This window comes from Aptenodytes patagonicus, chromosome 14 (assembly GCF_965638725.1).
Source record: "Aptenodytes patagonicus chromosome 14, bAptPat1.pri.cur, whole genome shotgun sequence".
NCBI classification, from domain to species: Eukaryota; Metazoa; Chordata; class Aves; order Sphenisciformes; family Spheniscidae; genus Aptenodytes; species Aptenodytes patagonicus.
The window spans coordinates 9,129,893-9,145,704 of record NC_134962.1 but is presented as its reverse complement, the minus strand read 5'-3'; the positions used below and the strand labels follow the sequence as shown (position 1 = coordinate 9,145,704).

The following is a 15,812-nucleotide window of genomic DNA, read 5'->3' as shown; positions in this document are numbered from 1 at the left end:
CTGTAATAATATCGTATCCATGGAATAATATACTATACATGCACTCAGTCAGGCACCAACAACTCTCATTTGGAGCTGAATACTTCAAATACTATGCCAAGATAATTTACTGCTTCTTCTCTCTCCTCCATAACCCTCTGCTAGCTCCATATTAGATAACGACAGGCAAGTTGCTATGTTCAGCTCCAGGCACAACTCCTATCTGGCACCTCTGCAGTTGGCGCACAGGTAAAGTCAACCCCCTAAAATCCCGGGCCTAAGCAGTATGATTTCTTTCCCCTCCCCCTTACAACTCCTCCCACAGAGTTTTTAGCAGCTGCTTGGCATTGCTTCATCCAATTGAAGGAACAGGCTGATAGGAGAGTTGTGAAAGAAACTTGTGAACGTTCAAACCTTAGTTTCTTCTAGTACTGGAGATCTACATTTAACGAAGCTTAAAGGTGCTTATTTATCCTTTCAGACCTCCATCTCTACCAAATTTGGTTGAAAATAGCCAACTTTTTTCTTGGCTGGGAGGAGGGGGGCGGTTAGGAGACAAGCCACAATGTGAAAAATTGTGTAAGCTTTGTTTCCTCGGGAAACCTGGCCAAAACATTTAACTGCAGTTAATGAAATGAGTCCTGACTCATCTACTCAAACTTCCTCCAAGTATGTTATGTCTTGCTATTCACAAGAACAAAGGAAAAAAGAATGTGACTATTTACTTGGAGTTTCTGCCAACAGCATTCCTGATGAGTGGGGCTTTTTGGTTTTGTTGTCTTGTTTAGGTTTTGGTTGGTTGGTTGGTTTGTTTTTAAAGAGGTGTCAATGAAGACTACTTTTAACAAATTGTTTTACTTTCGGTCATTTCTCTGTAGTCATCCAACACATTCACATCTTTAAATTTACTGGTGTTAATATCTGCAATTTTGAAATCATGGAAAACAAAACAGACCACAGAAAGAATTTATACTATTACTAATATCCTTTAAATACTCTTCTGTACACATTGAGCAACATTTCAGAAATGTCAAACTGCAGTTGTGGCCCAGGTTTGGGTTTTTTTGTTTGTTTTTGAATTTTTGTTTGGAAGAGTTTTGCAGAGGTCTAACCAAAATGAAAACTGCAGAAAGGACAAAATTACTAGATTAGAATACTTAAGCAAAGCCTAAAACAAAATGAAACAAATGTACTTTTAAAATTTAGCTACCTTATGGAAAGCACTTGTTCCCAGCATGCAATACTCCATCTTTTTCCTACAGAAAAAGCAACGTTTCAAACCCTTATTCTAAAAGCTGTTCCTTTTCCCTACGTAATATACCCCCACACACTTAAACCCACTACTCTAGTCCATTGCCTTTGTTAGGTATGTATCACGATCCCATGGTTTTCATTCCAGTAATTCAACCCCGAATTTCTTAATATCCATAATACTAAAAGGGAAAGGCTGCAGCAGAGTAAAACAGCATAATCAAAACAATGCATGCAGTTTGGCAACAAGTTAGTGCATAAAATTCAGATTATGCTAAAAATTACTTCATTAAAAAGTGCAGGATAGCTCTCTACTAGACAGCCTGTTTTTAAGCATTAAATATTTCTCAGTAACAGTTATCATTAAAATCAGAAAGCAATGAGAATCCAGGATCAACATCATCAGTGCAACCCAGACACTGTAAATCTTTAAAATAGTTTTAATTTCTCTATCGGCTGTGTGCCAGTACTACATTACTGTTGTTTACTAAAGCAAACTTAACTTATTAACTTTTTAAACGTACATTATCTTTATAATTTTATCAGTAACCTGATTCTACTCCAATAACAACAGCATGTTAAAGTAAATCATATTTCATGCAAATGATTCATTCTCCCCCCACCCACCCACCCAAGGCAAGCACTGACATTGAAAATCTCTCATTTTTAAAAAACCTCTTTCGGGACTAATTGTTATATTTTCTTTCATTTGTTGTTTTTTTGGTTTTTTTGTTTCGTTGTTGTTCCCCCCCCCCCCCCCCCCGCCTTTGGCTTTATCTTTTCATTGTTGTTAACTACAGTATTCCTCCTTCCCCTCCCTTTATACATATCCCAGCCCACTTTCACAGCCCGATTTTATAGACAAATGATAGAAAATATCTTACTAAAAAACATTTCAGTTGAATTTCCAAAATGGAACATTTTAATTGAGATTCAAATAAGAAATATCAGATTCCAAGGAATAACTTAAAGGGACATCCAACTTAAATTGTCTTTGAACTTCTGTATCACAAGTCACAGGTTTTTCCCCGGTTTGTTTCAGCATAAGAGAGTACTTCAGGCAGTCTGGTCATTTCTCTTGCAGTCAGAATAATCTTTCACTTTTGCCTCTGTTGGTTTTAATAAACCAGAAGAGGGGGAGAAATTTTAACCCAGGAAACTAATTAATATGCAGTGAAGCTGCCAGACTGATTGAGCTCAAAGCCCCCCACACCCCCAATTTTTCTAGCATTCAGGTTGGTGTTCCTTTAAGTTCAAAACGTCCAAACGTCAGAAGTAAACAGTCAGAACTATCCTTTCAACTATTTTTTGCCCATACTTCGCCAAATGAAAATCTTAACTCTTCCCAATCTATTCAGTACATATTATGAGGCATTTACCTCCAAAATTAATGGTGCTTGGGCGTCTCAGACTCATTGGACAAGTTTCATGCAAAAGCCTCCAAAAATAATTCTCCTTCCAGAACGCCCACCTCAGCGATTATATTACACCTACTGTGTGAGGCCAAAGCCCGGACATAGAAGAAGGATCATATCCTGCTGTACAAAACAAAGTGTTAAAGACAAGAGATAAGAAATGTAATAAGGGCAATCTTACATTTATAACGCATGTTTCATTGCGAAGGACTCCAAAGCTAATTATAAACCACATTTACGGTACCTTTACTGACACGGAGCTACCGTAGAGTGCACTCCAGCAAGTTAACAGTGCTGCAGGAAGTTTTAGCAGGTTTGTGGCTTAAAAACAACAGATTCCGCTGGGTGATGCTACCTGAGGAATATTTTGGTGCTCAGGTTTCAATTAAGTTACCCAATTCAGAAATCCAGCGGGATACACAGACCAATGCTCCGATTCACACTTCATATAACCTTTTGACTGAAGTGGTTGGGACCTCAGCTTACACCTCATCTGAGCTATTAGTACCGGCAGCATAGCTGCACCCTGCACAGATGAGGTACACTTAGTAAAATACCAACAGCACTTCCTCATACTGGTAACTTTTCCCAGAAGGTTCCCATACAAACACAGTCCCACCTTAAATTACAAGACTATGGGAGATCAAACAGGTGACATGGCTGTCAGCCACAACCCTAGGGACATACATTCATTTGGGAAGTATTCAGATTAAAGTTTTCAGTTACAATGCTGCTAGTAGGAGGATGTGAAGTAAACCATTTTGGGTAATGGCATGTAAATGATTATGCTTCTGTAGGAAGACTGATACCTCTTCAACTCACATCACCCATGGACAGAAACTCAGTCTTGAACAGACTGGAAACACAAGACATAACATTAGTATCATGAAGTCTGGAACAACCAAATCTAAAGTTTATAAAAGCAAAATTTGTTGAGTCATTTGTAATTACTTTTCCAAGTAATAAGGGGTTTTACTGTTTAAAATTGTTAGATTTTAATCTCTGTTGATTATTCAGACAGAACATTCACAGCTTAAGGTACAGATTGTTTTTCTTCAGCAAGTATGGTTTCAACAGAAGATACTAAAGTGTTCTAAGAAATTTAAAAAGACAAAATTCTTACAATATGCCACATTGAGGCGAAACTGAATATTGCACATGTTTTAACAAGACCACTAGCCAGATCTTCAAATAGGTAAGGATGATGGGTTATTTTGTTTCATACTGGATTATTTTCTAACTAGAAAGTAGAATTTGTGCCCCTATCAAGTCCAAATTACCTCTCTCCCACTGACTCCCCATTGCAGAAAGCACACTTCTGGATGAGGCCCGATCAGCCTTGAGAGCAGATCAGTGACATTTAGTGTATCAGTCTGAAGATACGAATACTGAGCACAGGGAAGTGCTCCATCCCGTACTGGGCCTCCCGAAGACTGAGTATCATTTCTCTGCATTGTGTTGCTGACGAGAATCACCAAGCATCTGGCATTTCTCTGACTTTATATAATCCAAAATTCTTTTATTTTAGCCCTTATTTTGCTAGTATTTTAAGCTGAAGAAGTTCTTTGTTTACATATAACAGCGCAACACAGTAGCATGTATCAGAGCTGACAGCAGCTGTATGTTCCTGGACAAAATGAAACAAGACTGTTAGCTTCTTGATACTGTGCTTTTTATCTCCCTATTCCAACTGCATTTAAAATAAGGTCTACTTTTAATGATTTGCCCAGCTAACTGCGTTTAACAGCATGCTCTAAAAAGCCAGCCATTAAACAGATTTGCAGAGAAGGCTGTTAGTGCAACATTGAGTGAAGTATCTTAAAATATAAGAAAAATATGCAAGAAAATTAACCTATGGTTCCCACAGCAATAGAAAAGCAGCCTCCTCACATATACAGGTTAAATGATGCTATATAGTATGATGCTGTACAATATTCTATATTCACATGAGGACAATGATGGCCTGTCCCTGCAGCAAGGTGGAGGCTGGGACTCTGGGATCGGACAATTCCAGGACAGCTGAGCAAGGGTGGGTGACAGTCAGGAAGCAGAAAGATATCTCAGGGAAGAGTGAGCAGATCAGGAGCAGAACCATCAGGGAGAACAGAGAAGTTGGAAGAACTGAAAACTAGTGCAAACTTCCTTGAAAAGGTAAGAGTTGCAATTAAGTATCTCCCCTCCCTGCACTGAGTGAATGAAGTCTACTCCCAACATGTCTATCACTGGCTTACATGAAGCATTTTCACTTTCTTCTGTTGGACTCTTTCCTCCCTATTTAAGCATTGCTGGCCTAGTTTTCAGAGGGCTGTGCACCCACATCTCCTGTGAAGGTAATGAGATTTGCAGTATAACAGCACATCTGAAATGCCAGACAACTAACGGCTCATTTTTCAAGCCCGCTATAATCCTGGGATGGAGGCTGTTTTGTAACAGCACGCGCTCTATTCTCATGGCAACATTTTAAACAGAGCTCACCTCCTCAGCCTTATCAGCTCAACTATCTGCAACACCAAGCTTCTGCCCATGTAACATGATGGTCTTCAGCTAACTTCTGTCTAACAAGCACCTCTCAACTCCAGCTAGATAATTGTGTGCACAGCTGCCATGTTAGACCCAGCACTTAGATTCAACCTTAAGCTAGCACATCAGCAAGCACAAGCCCCCAAGCCCTTTAACTTGTGTCTATATCCAAGGTCCTTTAACTTGTGTCTATATCCAAAACAGGACTAGGCACATTAGAAAGATATAAAGTGAACAGAAAACCCAAATCAAACCCTCTGGAAAAACCTGACATGTTGCTTTAAAACTAAGATTCTTGGAACCGAAGGAAATCAACAAGTGTTTCGTGGTATCTGGTCAAAGCACTGTAAAACTTTTGCAGCGCTGTGCACATGAAACCACCCCAACTCCCCCTCACAGTCAAACAGTCTATTTCTTAAAAGTCCCTTTGTCAAAAAAGGAATTTAAAAATATTTAACAAGCACTTCAGAGATTAAATCAGCTACCTCCAAAAAAATTTCAAGTTGTGTGTCAAAAAAGGACTTCTTCACACCACTTCCCTGGACATCCTATGTAAATATTCCTTCAGAAGAGGAGGTAAGTCCATCTAAAATGCGGTACTAAAAAAAAAAAACCCACTTAAAATCCTTTGGAGGAAAGTCTTAGGCTAAAAACCTTAACATGCTCTTTCAGTGGTTATATGCAGTTTTCAGCAAGGGCTTATGAAACTCTGTTTTACCTCTTTGGAGCTTACTGTCTAGCTTCAGCTTGGTGACTCTTGCACTAAGAACTCCCAACTTCCCATCAGAGCTAAAACTTCTATGGAAGACAGTTCTAGTGAAAGGAATCAGTAAGGCTGATATGTCTTACTCTCCATTCATTTTTTATTTAAAGGTTAAAAAAAAATCTTCTGCAGTCCAGCATACAGGGATCTTCTAAGTCATTCACTTCTCATTCTTGCTCGATTTCTGGAATTTTCCACTGGTGCCAGAAGCTCCATCTGGTGGGTGTGTACACTAACTGCAAAACTGAAAGGGAATTAACTATTTCCTTATCAACTTTTGTTTAGTAGTAGAAGTTCTGTACACTGTATGTAATTTCTATGCCCCAATATAAAACACAAAATGGCCAAATTTCGATTGCTCTGGGAACCACAGCTCCTTATTTCTATTCTCAAGGAATAATCTGCTACCTTACACTCTGCTAGGAATTTCTGCTGGGTTTTCTTATTTTGATGACTTAGGCTGAAGTAAGTTAAAGAATGCTGTTAGCTAAATCTGAACGTTTTCTAAAGAAGGATCTTTTGAACACACATGATAAAAACCACAGCAATTCTGGCAATCTCTACTGCATTCTGAAAAGCAGTTTTAAATGGCATCCATTCTCTAGGGCATGCTATACTTCAGTGTATAGGAAATTTTAAATTAGAGGCACTAGCAGCTCAAGAAGTAGGCTTACACACCTACTGCCATCTTAAATATCTTTTGTGACTGTTCAAGGTCTCAAAAGATAAACGTTTATATGCATCTACATATGTGCAGTGAAATCAATATGTAATATACATATTCAATATGATAGCCTCACTTGTTTAGGGCTATTTCTTAAAGTTTTCAGTTTGAAATGTAATAAAGCCTGCACATCTTGCTGCAATTTGAAATCGAGACTGGAGATCATTGATGCACGAAGGATATTATTTGCTTACTCCATGACATCCACACTTCAGTGATCAGGAAAAAAGGCTGCATGAATATGCTCTACAATTCCAAAATAATCCTCATCTAGATTGTAGCTAAGCATGAACAATCCCAGAATAAAAATTATTTTGGAAATATAAGCATGTTTCATGAATTAGCAGTTACCATTTAAATTAAATCAAGAATCATCTTGAAATTTTCAATGCAAAGCTCACAAAAACATTTGGATAATTAAAGCGGCACAGAAGTCTGTAAAATGTGCAAGAACAAAGCATGTAATCAATATACACGTAATTTATGATTGGATTACACTGATTGTGAAACTGCAATCGGATTAGACTGCAAGTGAAAACAGTAGTCCTGTCTTGTGTGTCATGTCTTCCTGACATCACCACTGTGTCAACAGCCAGAGCAGAGACCTGATCCAACTGAAAAGGAGTGTTTTTCAGGCAGAGCAGTTCCTTCGCTCACCCCAGCAGAAGTGCTAGGACTGGTACAAGTAAGGTGGCAGGAAGCGCGGCTCACACCACCCCTTCCAGTGGCAGCGCAGACACAGATATATTTAAACCAATAGTCAAACTGCACCCCTTAGTGTGTCCTAACTAGTAAAATGCATTGCTTGCATGCTGGTATAAGTGGCAGAACAAATCAACGAAACAAAAAGAGAGCATACAAATACTTTTACAAGCTCATCCAAAACCCTGCCAATACATGCTTTCTCAGATAGTAGATATATTAGATATTGAAGGGATCTCGCCAACTGGCTAGCATCTGAATATTTAAAGTGTAAAAATAGTCTGTGAAGTAGGCTGATGCTAATTGTTTTTCCTTTGCCTTACCACTTCACACACGCTATGCACAAATGCTAGCATTACACAATTGGGTAAAGTCTGTAAACAAGAGCTTAAAATCAGTCTTACCACTTCACATTTCTTACCTCTTTCCCTTTCTGTCTAAGCATAGCTCCCAAGTGTTCCAATCCCTGACTACATTCCAGCGTTAATCCACCTCAGCTACTGCTGTCTTCGGTCTGACTCAGGAACCTTCGATATTCAAAAGGCTTCATAGCAGCAGCAGCAGGAATGGGGAAACAAAACAAAACAAAAAGATCACAAACTTAAGTTTGACGTTTTAGGGGGAAAAAAGCATTTTAAGACAATTATTTTGCCTACTTAGATTTCAAGAGACTTTTTGCCCCCTTACTGTTGCTGCTATGAATCTGCATCACTAACAACTTCTTTGGCCTAGCTGCAGCACAAGCTAAGAACTATCAGATCCAGAGTCACATCAGAAATTAATACACAGAAGAGGTAAAAAGGGGTGAAAGAAAGAATGCCTGAAGGCTGAGACCTGAAAGAGAGATGAGGAGCTGGGGGTAGGGAAGAAGCATCAAACAGTGAAGCCAGGCTTGAGAGCGTGCCCTTTCCTACATTTAAATGGCTGGCTGAGCTGAAGAGTATTACTTCAGTGGACAGGCTGTTTACACAGTTACTTAATTTCTATTTCTTGTAAATCGTTTTAGATACTACTTGAGAAGTAGATTTTAAATGAAACATTCTGCTACATGATCTGGATAGCCAAGAACCTGCAGGTGTGATGTGTTCACAGAGTCAACTACACAGGTTTAGGACCCAACAGCCAGTATCAGTTTTCATCCAAATCATCTTTAATGCCACCTTAAAAAAAAAAGTAAGGATATAATTGGTGGTAACTGAAAGTGACTCACTGCAGAAAGAATGGTATTTACTCCACTCTTATTCAAAACCATCAACCGTCATACACATTCAGAAGCACTAATGTGAAATAAGAGTGAGACACTACATTCAAGCCTTGTGTTTGCCTTTCAACATCAGCTAGCTATAGCGAAGCTCTGACCAATGTAGTTTTTTCCTTGAGGCATATGGCCCTCAGGTAGATAAATAAGAGTTACACCCTCTCTAAAAATGTCTTTATTCAAATCTAGAACATTTATTTGGTTTTTATACCAGATCTAAGTACTTCCTGAATGTTCAAAATGAACAGGTCAATTTGGCCATCCTGACTAGGAAAGCAAGGGCATTCTTCCAAAATGTGTCAGGTGAGTCAAACAAACCTTCTATGTATACAGAAGGTACAGGATTTTTTTTTTTTTAAACTTAATTAACTTAATCAGAAGTTCTTTTTCTTCCAATGCATATTCAGACATTTACATTACATTATCCTTAAACCAGTACCTTTTGTTCTCATCTCCATAGCTCATGCTATTATCAGGAAACATACACTTGTATCAACATATTTATTTATATGAGCAGGACTACCTCCACATTAACAATTATACTGTTACAATTACATTAATAAAAAACATACTCAACATATAAAAAAAATCTAAGCATAGAGCAGATCTTAATTTAACATAATCAAAAATACTGTAGCGCTCGTTTAGATGTGGGCCAACATAGTCAGCTGTTATCTTTTTAAATAAGCATGTTACATGCATCTTAAAAAAAAAATCCCAGAAAACATTGCATAATTAATATAAAAACTCAGCTGAACTAATAATTTTAAAAATACCCCATCTTTGCCCATGCAGATAAAGTAGCGCAAATGACACCTGTGGACCACACTATCAGCCGATCAATTGCAGCCCTATAGCTATTCACTGCCTCTTCCCTGGCAGCCATGTCCTACAGACTTTAGACTATCATCCTCATCATAACTGATACTGTTTTGTTCATTCCTGACGTACAAAATTTTGTCTCTCAAACCAACTTCTTTGCGCCAACTTCTAGTGGCGCAAAGATAACTTCCCCTTTCTGGGGGGGGTGGTGGTGTGTGTGGAAACAAAACCCAATAAATTTCCTATCTAAATCTAAGCTAAATCTTATTTGCAGCCACCTCAAAATAAACACATTAACCCATGAGCACTGTCTTTGCTCCCACAAAATCATTTGTTCCAATTTCTTTCTTTACATCAATCAATTCAGCTGCCATCTTTATAAAAAGTTACAAAATACACGTTTGGACTATATGACTTTTGACTCCTGATAAGATTCAGATGTGGTTATGTATTCCAAGAATGCTACTTTGAATTTTAATATTTACTTTCAATATTTACTACTATTATGGAGCGGTAAAGCTGGGTTGGGAATAATCATCTATTATTCACTCTGCAGTGTGTCAGAAGCACAACTTACCTTCCACAGAAAATTTGTACGTGCATTCATCTAGAATTTAATAGCGAATTCAGTAACTGTAGAGTTCAGTTTGGCAAGTACCTAACAAATGCTACATTATACTATTAAAGCTTAATTAAAATGCTGTTGTAATATACCACTGTAAGTGACACATACCAATTCTGACAATGCTAATGGGCATCTTCTGACAACTGGTAACTTCTATCCTACATATACAGAAAAAAAATTAAGTTATTCATCTCATCCTGAAGAGCATATACAGTCTTCCTAGATGTTTTGTTTGTGCAGCTAATGCTTAATGCTGTAGGGCATGAACTTTCCAAAACAGTCGAGAAGTTCCTCTCCTGTGAAGGTTTTTCATTCCTAAGCACTCGGAGCAGCAGACACTGTTCACCTTGTCTGTCTTACCTACAGGCAACACAGCCACCTTTCACCTTCCCCACACCTTGCATATCCAAACACCTCCCTCCTAAAACCTAACACAAGTGATCTTACAAGCTCTTAATGACTTTTAAGCTCTAGTAGTTCCACACAATATACTTTCAAGCATAAACAGCAGTAACCTAAAGAGATGCTTTCTATAAACCTGTCTGATGGACCATCACTTCAAGTTTAAAAAAAAAAAAAAAAAAGGTTTTCTTTAATAATGGAGCACTAAAAATGTATCAGTTTGCAATGATCGCAGAGAGTTGTCCCTGAAAACTGGAAGCATCTCATTTCTATTAGATACCAAAAAGTCATTTTTAAAAGTTAATTAAGAAATATTAAATTTTAGTAAAGGGCAGCTTACTATTAAAAAAAAAGTACAAAAACATTTGGCTTAGTATTACTTTTGGAGGAGAACAAGTTATTCGTCGTGTGTCGAAAAAGACACCTCTATTTTGACTGAAGTTTATTTAAGTATTTGCTGTAATCATCTTCAGGAAAGGTAACAATCATGTTACAACGCATCAGCCTCAAGTGCAATTTTATTAACAATAGTATGTTTCTCTTCTGTTGTCTCTTTTTAACGTTTTAAGATTTCAACACAGGTCACGGTAGATCTTGATCTGCTGACATCAAATTACTGCCCAACATCTGCAAACGCACATCTAAAAAGAAACCAAGCCTTGGTTTGTTTTGTTATTAAAAGCAAAAAAAAAAAAAAAGCTTTTCTGTTTTTTTAAACAGGATGATCCATCTTCCTCACCTAGAAGAATGGCAACTTGGAATTATTACAGTTACCAGGGTCCCCAAGTGAAAGTTTTTCCAAGTAGCTGAGACCCTGCAAGAGGAAACAGGGCAGGTGGCCTGCAGCACACACAGGCTGTGCTACACAGGAGCCAGCTAGGGTTGGTCCACGCTACCCTGACAGGTAGGAATCACGTGTCTCCATTATCTCACACCTTGTACCTCCAACTAGAAATAGAAAATAGCAGTAAAAATAAATAGAAACATAGGCTAATAAAAACAACCTTAAAAAAAAAAAAAAGGGAATTTCTCTGAAAGTAACGAGAGCCTCTCTCACACCTACCGAATGGCTTAAGTACATCCAATAAACAAAGACTATCAAAACGTCAAAGTGCCCAGTTATCCGGACTCTCGCCACGGCCCCAGACAAAGCACTCGATGCTTTAGCAACGCCTCACACTACAAGTTTCTGCCGCTGCAGCCATGCGCTCAGAACGGGTGATAAAAGCCATGCAAGTTCATAAAGCAAATGGCACCGCAAGCCACAACCAAGTTTTGACACGATTACTGACATCCTCCGCTGACCCTCGCGCCTCGCAAAACCGCCCGGGATCCCCCGTGTGCTCCCGATCCGCGCACCCTCCCGCGCCGCCAACCCCGGCACTGCCCCCCGATCGCTACGGCAGCGGCCCGAGGCCCCCACCGGGCGGGAGAGGTCGGCTCCGGGAGGGCAGGTACGACGCCGGGGCCCGTCCCGCCCGGCTCCGGGGGCCGGAGCGCGGCGGCGGGGCCGGGGCAACCCCCGCGGCGGGGCCGCGGACGGCGCTTGGCGGCCGCGCCGCCCGCCCGCCCCCGCCCGCCCCCCCCGCCGCCGCAGCCCTGCCCGGCGAGGGGAGGGCGCCCCCTACTGCCTCCCTCCCGCACTCCGCTCCCCGCCGCCGACCGGGCTGCGGTGCATTTTGGGTGGGGGCTGGTATTTTTCTTCCACGGCCATAAACCGGGAGCAACAATACCGATTTAACGGGGTGGGGGGGCACCCCCAGCATCGCGTGCGCCGTGGTACTTGGTTCGGTAATCTCGCCCCCCTCCTCTGACTCCTCCGTCCCCGGGCTGCGGCCGCCAAGTGAAGGGGGTGCGTGACAAGGGGGGGTGCAGCTCCCGGCAGCAGAGCGAGGCTTTAGGGTTTGATTTCCCCCGCCTTTGTCTGAGAAACGGGTGTCGGTAACTATAGCCCAGGGTAGGGAAAGGAGGGATGGGTGCGTCGAGGTTGCTCCATCCTGCAGCTGGTCCTCGGCTCGGGATACCAGCCGCGGATCGCGCCTTTTCCCGCAGGCAGAGACACCTCGGCTGCGGGAGGGAGGCTGCTCCCCATTCATCGCACGGCAGACCCCGCTGCCCTCCGACCCGGCTCCGGCGCCAACTCCGCCGGCGGGGACCTGCGCCCGGCTGCCGGCACGCTGCAGGCAGCGCCGGGATGCCGGACCCATTCACCGACTCAGCATCCCGTTCACTTCGCCTTACCGCCAGCGCAGCCCCCGCCATCACAGCCGCTCTCGGGACACATCCGTGTGTGGTCCCCCCTACCGGGAGGGGGAAGGGAGGCGGCTGGGACCGCATCTGCCGCGCGGGCCTCGGGCAGAAGGGAGGGAAGCCGGCAGCGTAGCGGTCCCCGCAGCCGGCCGGAGCGGAACCGGCCTCCGTGAGGCGGCGAAGTCTCTTCAACATGTGTGCGGCCGGGGGAGGGGGCCCGCCTGCCAACTCCGCAGCCCCCCGGCTGCAGCGGGCAGGGCGGCGGGCTCGGCGCGGGGCTCCTGCCCCTCGGGGCGGTCGCGGGACTCCCGCCCCGCCGGCGGGGTGGGGGACGGGGCTGCCGGGGGCCGCGGCACCGCCGGGCGGAGGGTGGGAGGGAGGGAGGGGGCGGGCGGGGGCTGCCCCCGCCCGGGTCGGACCGCGGACTCACGCACACACCTACCTGACCGGGGCTCTCCTCAGCGGCGAGGGCGGGCGCTCCCCCGGCACCTCTAGCTGGGGGTGGGGGTGCGCGGAGCTGCCTCCCTGGCGCCGCCCGGGTCCCTGGGCGGGCGGGCGGAGCGGAGCCGGCGGCGGCGCGGGGGAGACAAAGGGGGCTGGATGGCGGGGGAGCGAGTGTGCGGGGGGTGGCCTATGGTGAGCGGGTCCCGGGGGGCGGGGGCGGCGGCGGCGGCGGCTTCACTGGGCTCGGTCCCCGGGGCGGGGGGTGTGGGGCTCCGGGGCGGGGGGGGGGGGGGGGGGGGCTCCCTGGGCGCCCTGCAGACAATACAGCCGGGTCCCTCCTGCCCAGAACCTGCCCTGGCCAAGATGGCGGCCGAGAAAGAGCGGAAGTGACGCGAGACTCTCATTAGCATACGGGACTCATTGTCCGGCGGGAGGGGAGGGGGCCGCGCCCCGGGGGGGAGGGGGCCCGAGCCCCGGTGGATTCCCGCTGGCCTGGGCCCCATCCCGCCCCGCGGGCCGCGCCCCGCCGGCGGCGGCGGCGGGCGGGCGGGTTACATAACCCCGCCGAGCGGGGGGGCTCTCGCGAGAGAGTCGGAGGGAGCCGCCGCCGCCGCCGGCGGCGGGATCTACCCCGGCCCCGCTAGGAGGCGCCGCGCCCTGCGGCTGGGTCCGGGGAGGGAGCTGACGCCGCCCGGTTATCCCTCCGCCGCCCCCAGCCGGGACTACATCCTGTCCTGAGGGGCCTCCGCCGCCGGGGCGGGGGCACGCGCCTGGCGAGCAACACGCCCACGTGACCGCGGTGCGCGCACGTGACCGCGCGGCCGTGAGCACACGGTCTCGTGCCGCGGCGAGCGGCGGCCCCGGCGGCGCCTCAGGGCGCGCCCGCTCCCCTCCGCGCGCCGCCGCCGCGCCGCAGCCCGCCCCCGGGGCGGGGCGGGGCCACCCCGCGCACGGCGGCCTCCGGGGACCGCGCCCCGCCCCGCCCGGCCCCGCGCCCCGCGGCGGAGCCCCCGGCGCCCGCGCCTCGCCTCACACCATGGACAGCGCAGCCGGCGGCGCGGCCTGAGGCGCCGGGGCCGCCTTTCCCTTCGCGTCGGCCTCGAGGCGGCCCGCCTCGGGCGCCGGGCGGGCGCCTGGGAGCGGCCCGGGCACGGGCGTGCCCTGCCAGACCCGTCGCACCCCGCTGCGGGGCGGCCGGGGCCGGTTGGTCCCGGTCCGGGACTCGGACCCGGGGTAAGCTGCGGGCCGGGCGCAGCCCAAGGGAGGGAGGCTTCGAATGAGGGGATGGCTATTTTGAGTGCCTCACTGGGGTCGGGCGCTGCAAAATCTCCCGTAAACTGTTAGGAGATTAGTCAGGAAATTTGGTGAGGTGACGGAGGACGTGTCTGGTTTACGCACTGCCGGTCTCTGAAATCTAAATTCATGATACTATGGCTTAATTTAGTGAAGGCGAGCAGTCGTCCAAAGGTGGATGTCTGTCATGTTTCTGGTGAGCTTCGTGCATGCGTGTTCACACGCATACAGCGGTTAGACAGAGAATGGACTTCACAAGTGTCATTTCGGAGCAGTAACGTCTGGATCATGACCAGACCCCACATGCGTTTCTTCCTTGTGGATCAAGACAAACGCGCATCTCAAGACCTCTTCCACAAACGAGGCCCGATTCTATAGCACAGTAAAAAAAAAATTCTGCACGTGAGAGGGAATGATGGCTTTTGTTACTTCAAAAATACACAAACACTTGGAGGATGAAGTAAAGCATAATTCCTTCCACCCTCAGCATTCAAAACCTTTCTCGTTCAGAGTGATACGTATCCTGGTTAAACCTTACAATACTAGAAAGAAAAGTCCGTGTTTTTGAATCATTGCCTGAAGTATAACAGCATTCAAAAGTTGTCATAAATTACTTAGACTTCATAAAACTCCAGGATCTCCTACATTTTCAAGTGACCGATATCCTGAAAGTCTGTACACCACTGTGTTTATCACAATTCCCATAAATAGCTTTTATGAAGAATTTAGTGACATTTTATTCTATTTGTTAGCATGCTTTAAGACTTCCTAGTTCAGCAGAATTTAGAAGTACGCTATTTGTCACTGTCTGCAAATTTCAGCAGGTACTTTCATGGTATCTTCACATTAGTGGTCATAAGAATCAGTCACGGAAAGAGTCTTTCTTTTACAACAGAGTGGAAATAGACTGAACTTATCTGCAAAAGCAAAGCTTGTGCTTTAGCATTAAAAGGGTTCTAGAACTGAGGTACTTAAAAGTTCCTCTGCGATATACGTATGTGAAATATGTCGCAACTAAGAAAAGCAAAGAAAGCTGGTTTGGTTTTTCTATAACAACGTCAGTGTGCCTTCCGAGAGGAGCTATTTTTTTCTTTGATGGCGCGATTAAGAAAGCATGTTGGAAAGCATTTCTGAAACGTCGTTCAGTCAGTACCATATTCAGAAGCTATCGACTAACTTCATGGCACTTAAGCCAGTTTGATTGCTACCGACTAAAATACACAACCCCAAACACACTTTAGGACCTTCCTGTTTTGAGACGTTTTTATTTATGCTTTACCACTGACCACTTTTTAGCAATCACTTATTGGTGGTGCATTATAACACGCTTTTACTTACCGAACTTGTCTTTTACTAGTCAGACT

General features: G+C 45.2%; 1 protein-coding gene across 12 annotated transcripts in view; it reads right to left on the bottom strand.

Moving 5' to 3' along the window:
* Positions 1-13,331, bottom strand: part of ADNP (activity dependent neuroprotector homeobox) — a 33,100-nt gene extending 19,769 nt beyond the window's left edge. For 2 of the 12 annotated variants that reach the window (XM_076351845.1, XM_076351846.1), the window contains exons 1-4: positions 13,154-13,331; positions 10,168-10,217; positions 7,776-7,898; positions 2,610-2,768 (exon numbers count right to left, since the gene is read on the bottom strand). Coding sequence is in view for 10 of the 12 variants with exons in the window: in XM_076351846.1 (XP_076207961.1) it covers positions 2,610-2,646 (37 nt within the window). In the remaining 2 variants the exon portion in view is untranslated. Of the gene's footprint in view, positions 1-1,189; positions 1,236-2,609; positions 2,769-3,925; positions 4,473-7,775; positions 7,899-10,167; positions 10,218-11,200; positions 11,375-11,884; positions 11,903-13,153 lie in introns of those variants that run through there. The other 10 variants (XM_076351835.1, XM_076351839.1, XM_076351837.1 and 7 more) reach the window with 10 other exon arrangements.
* Positions 13,332-15,812: the final 2,481 nt, after the last annotated feature.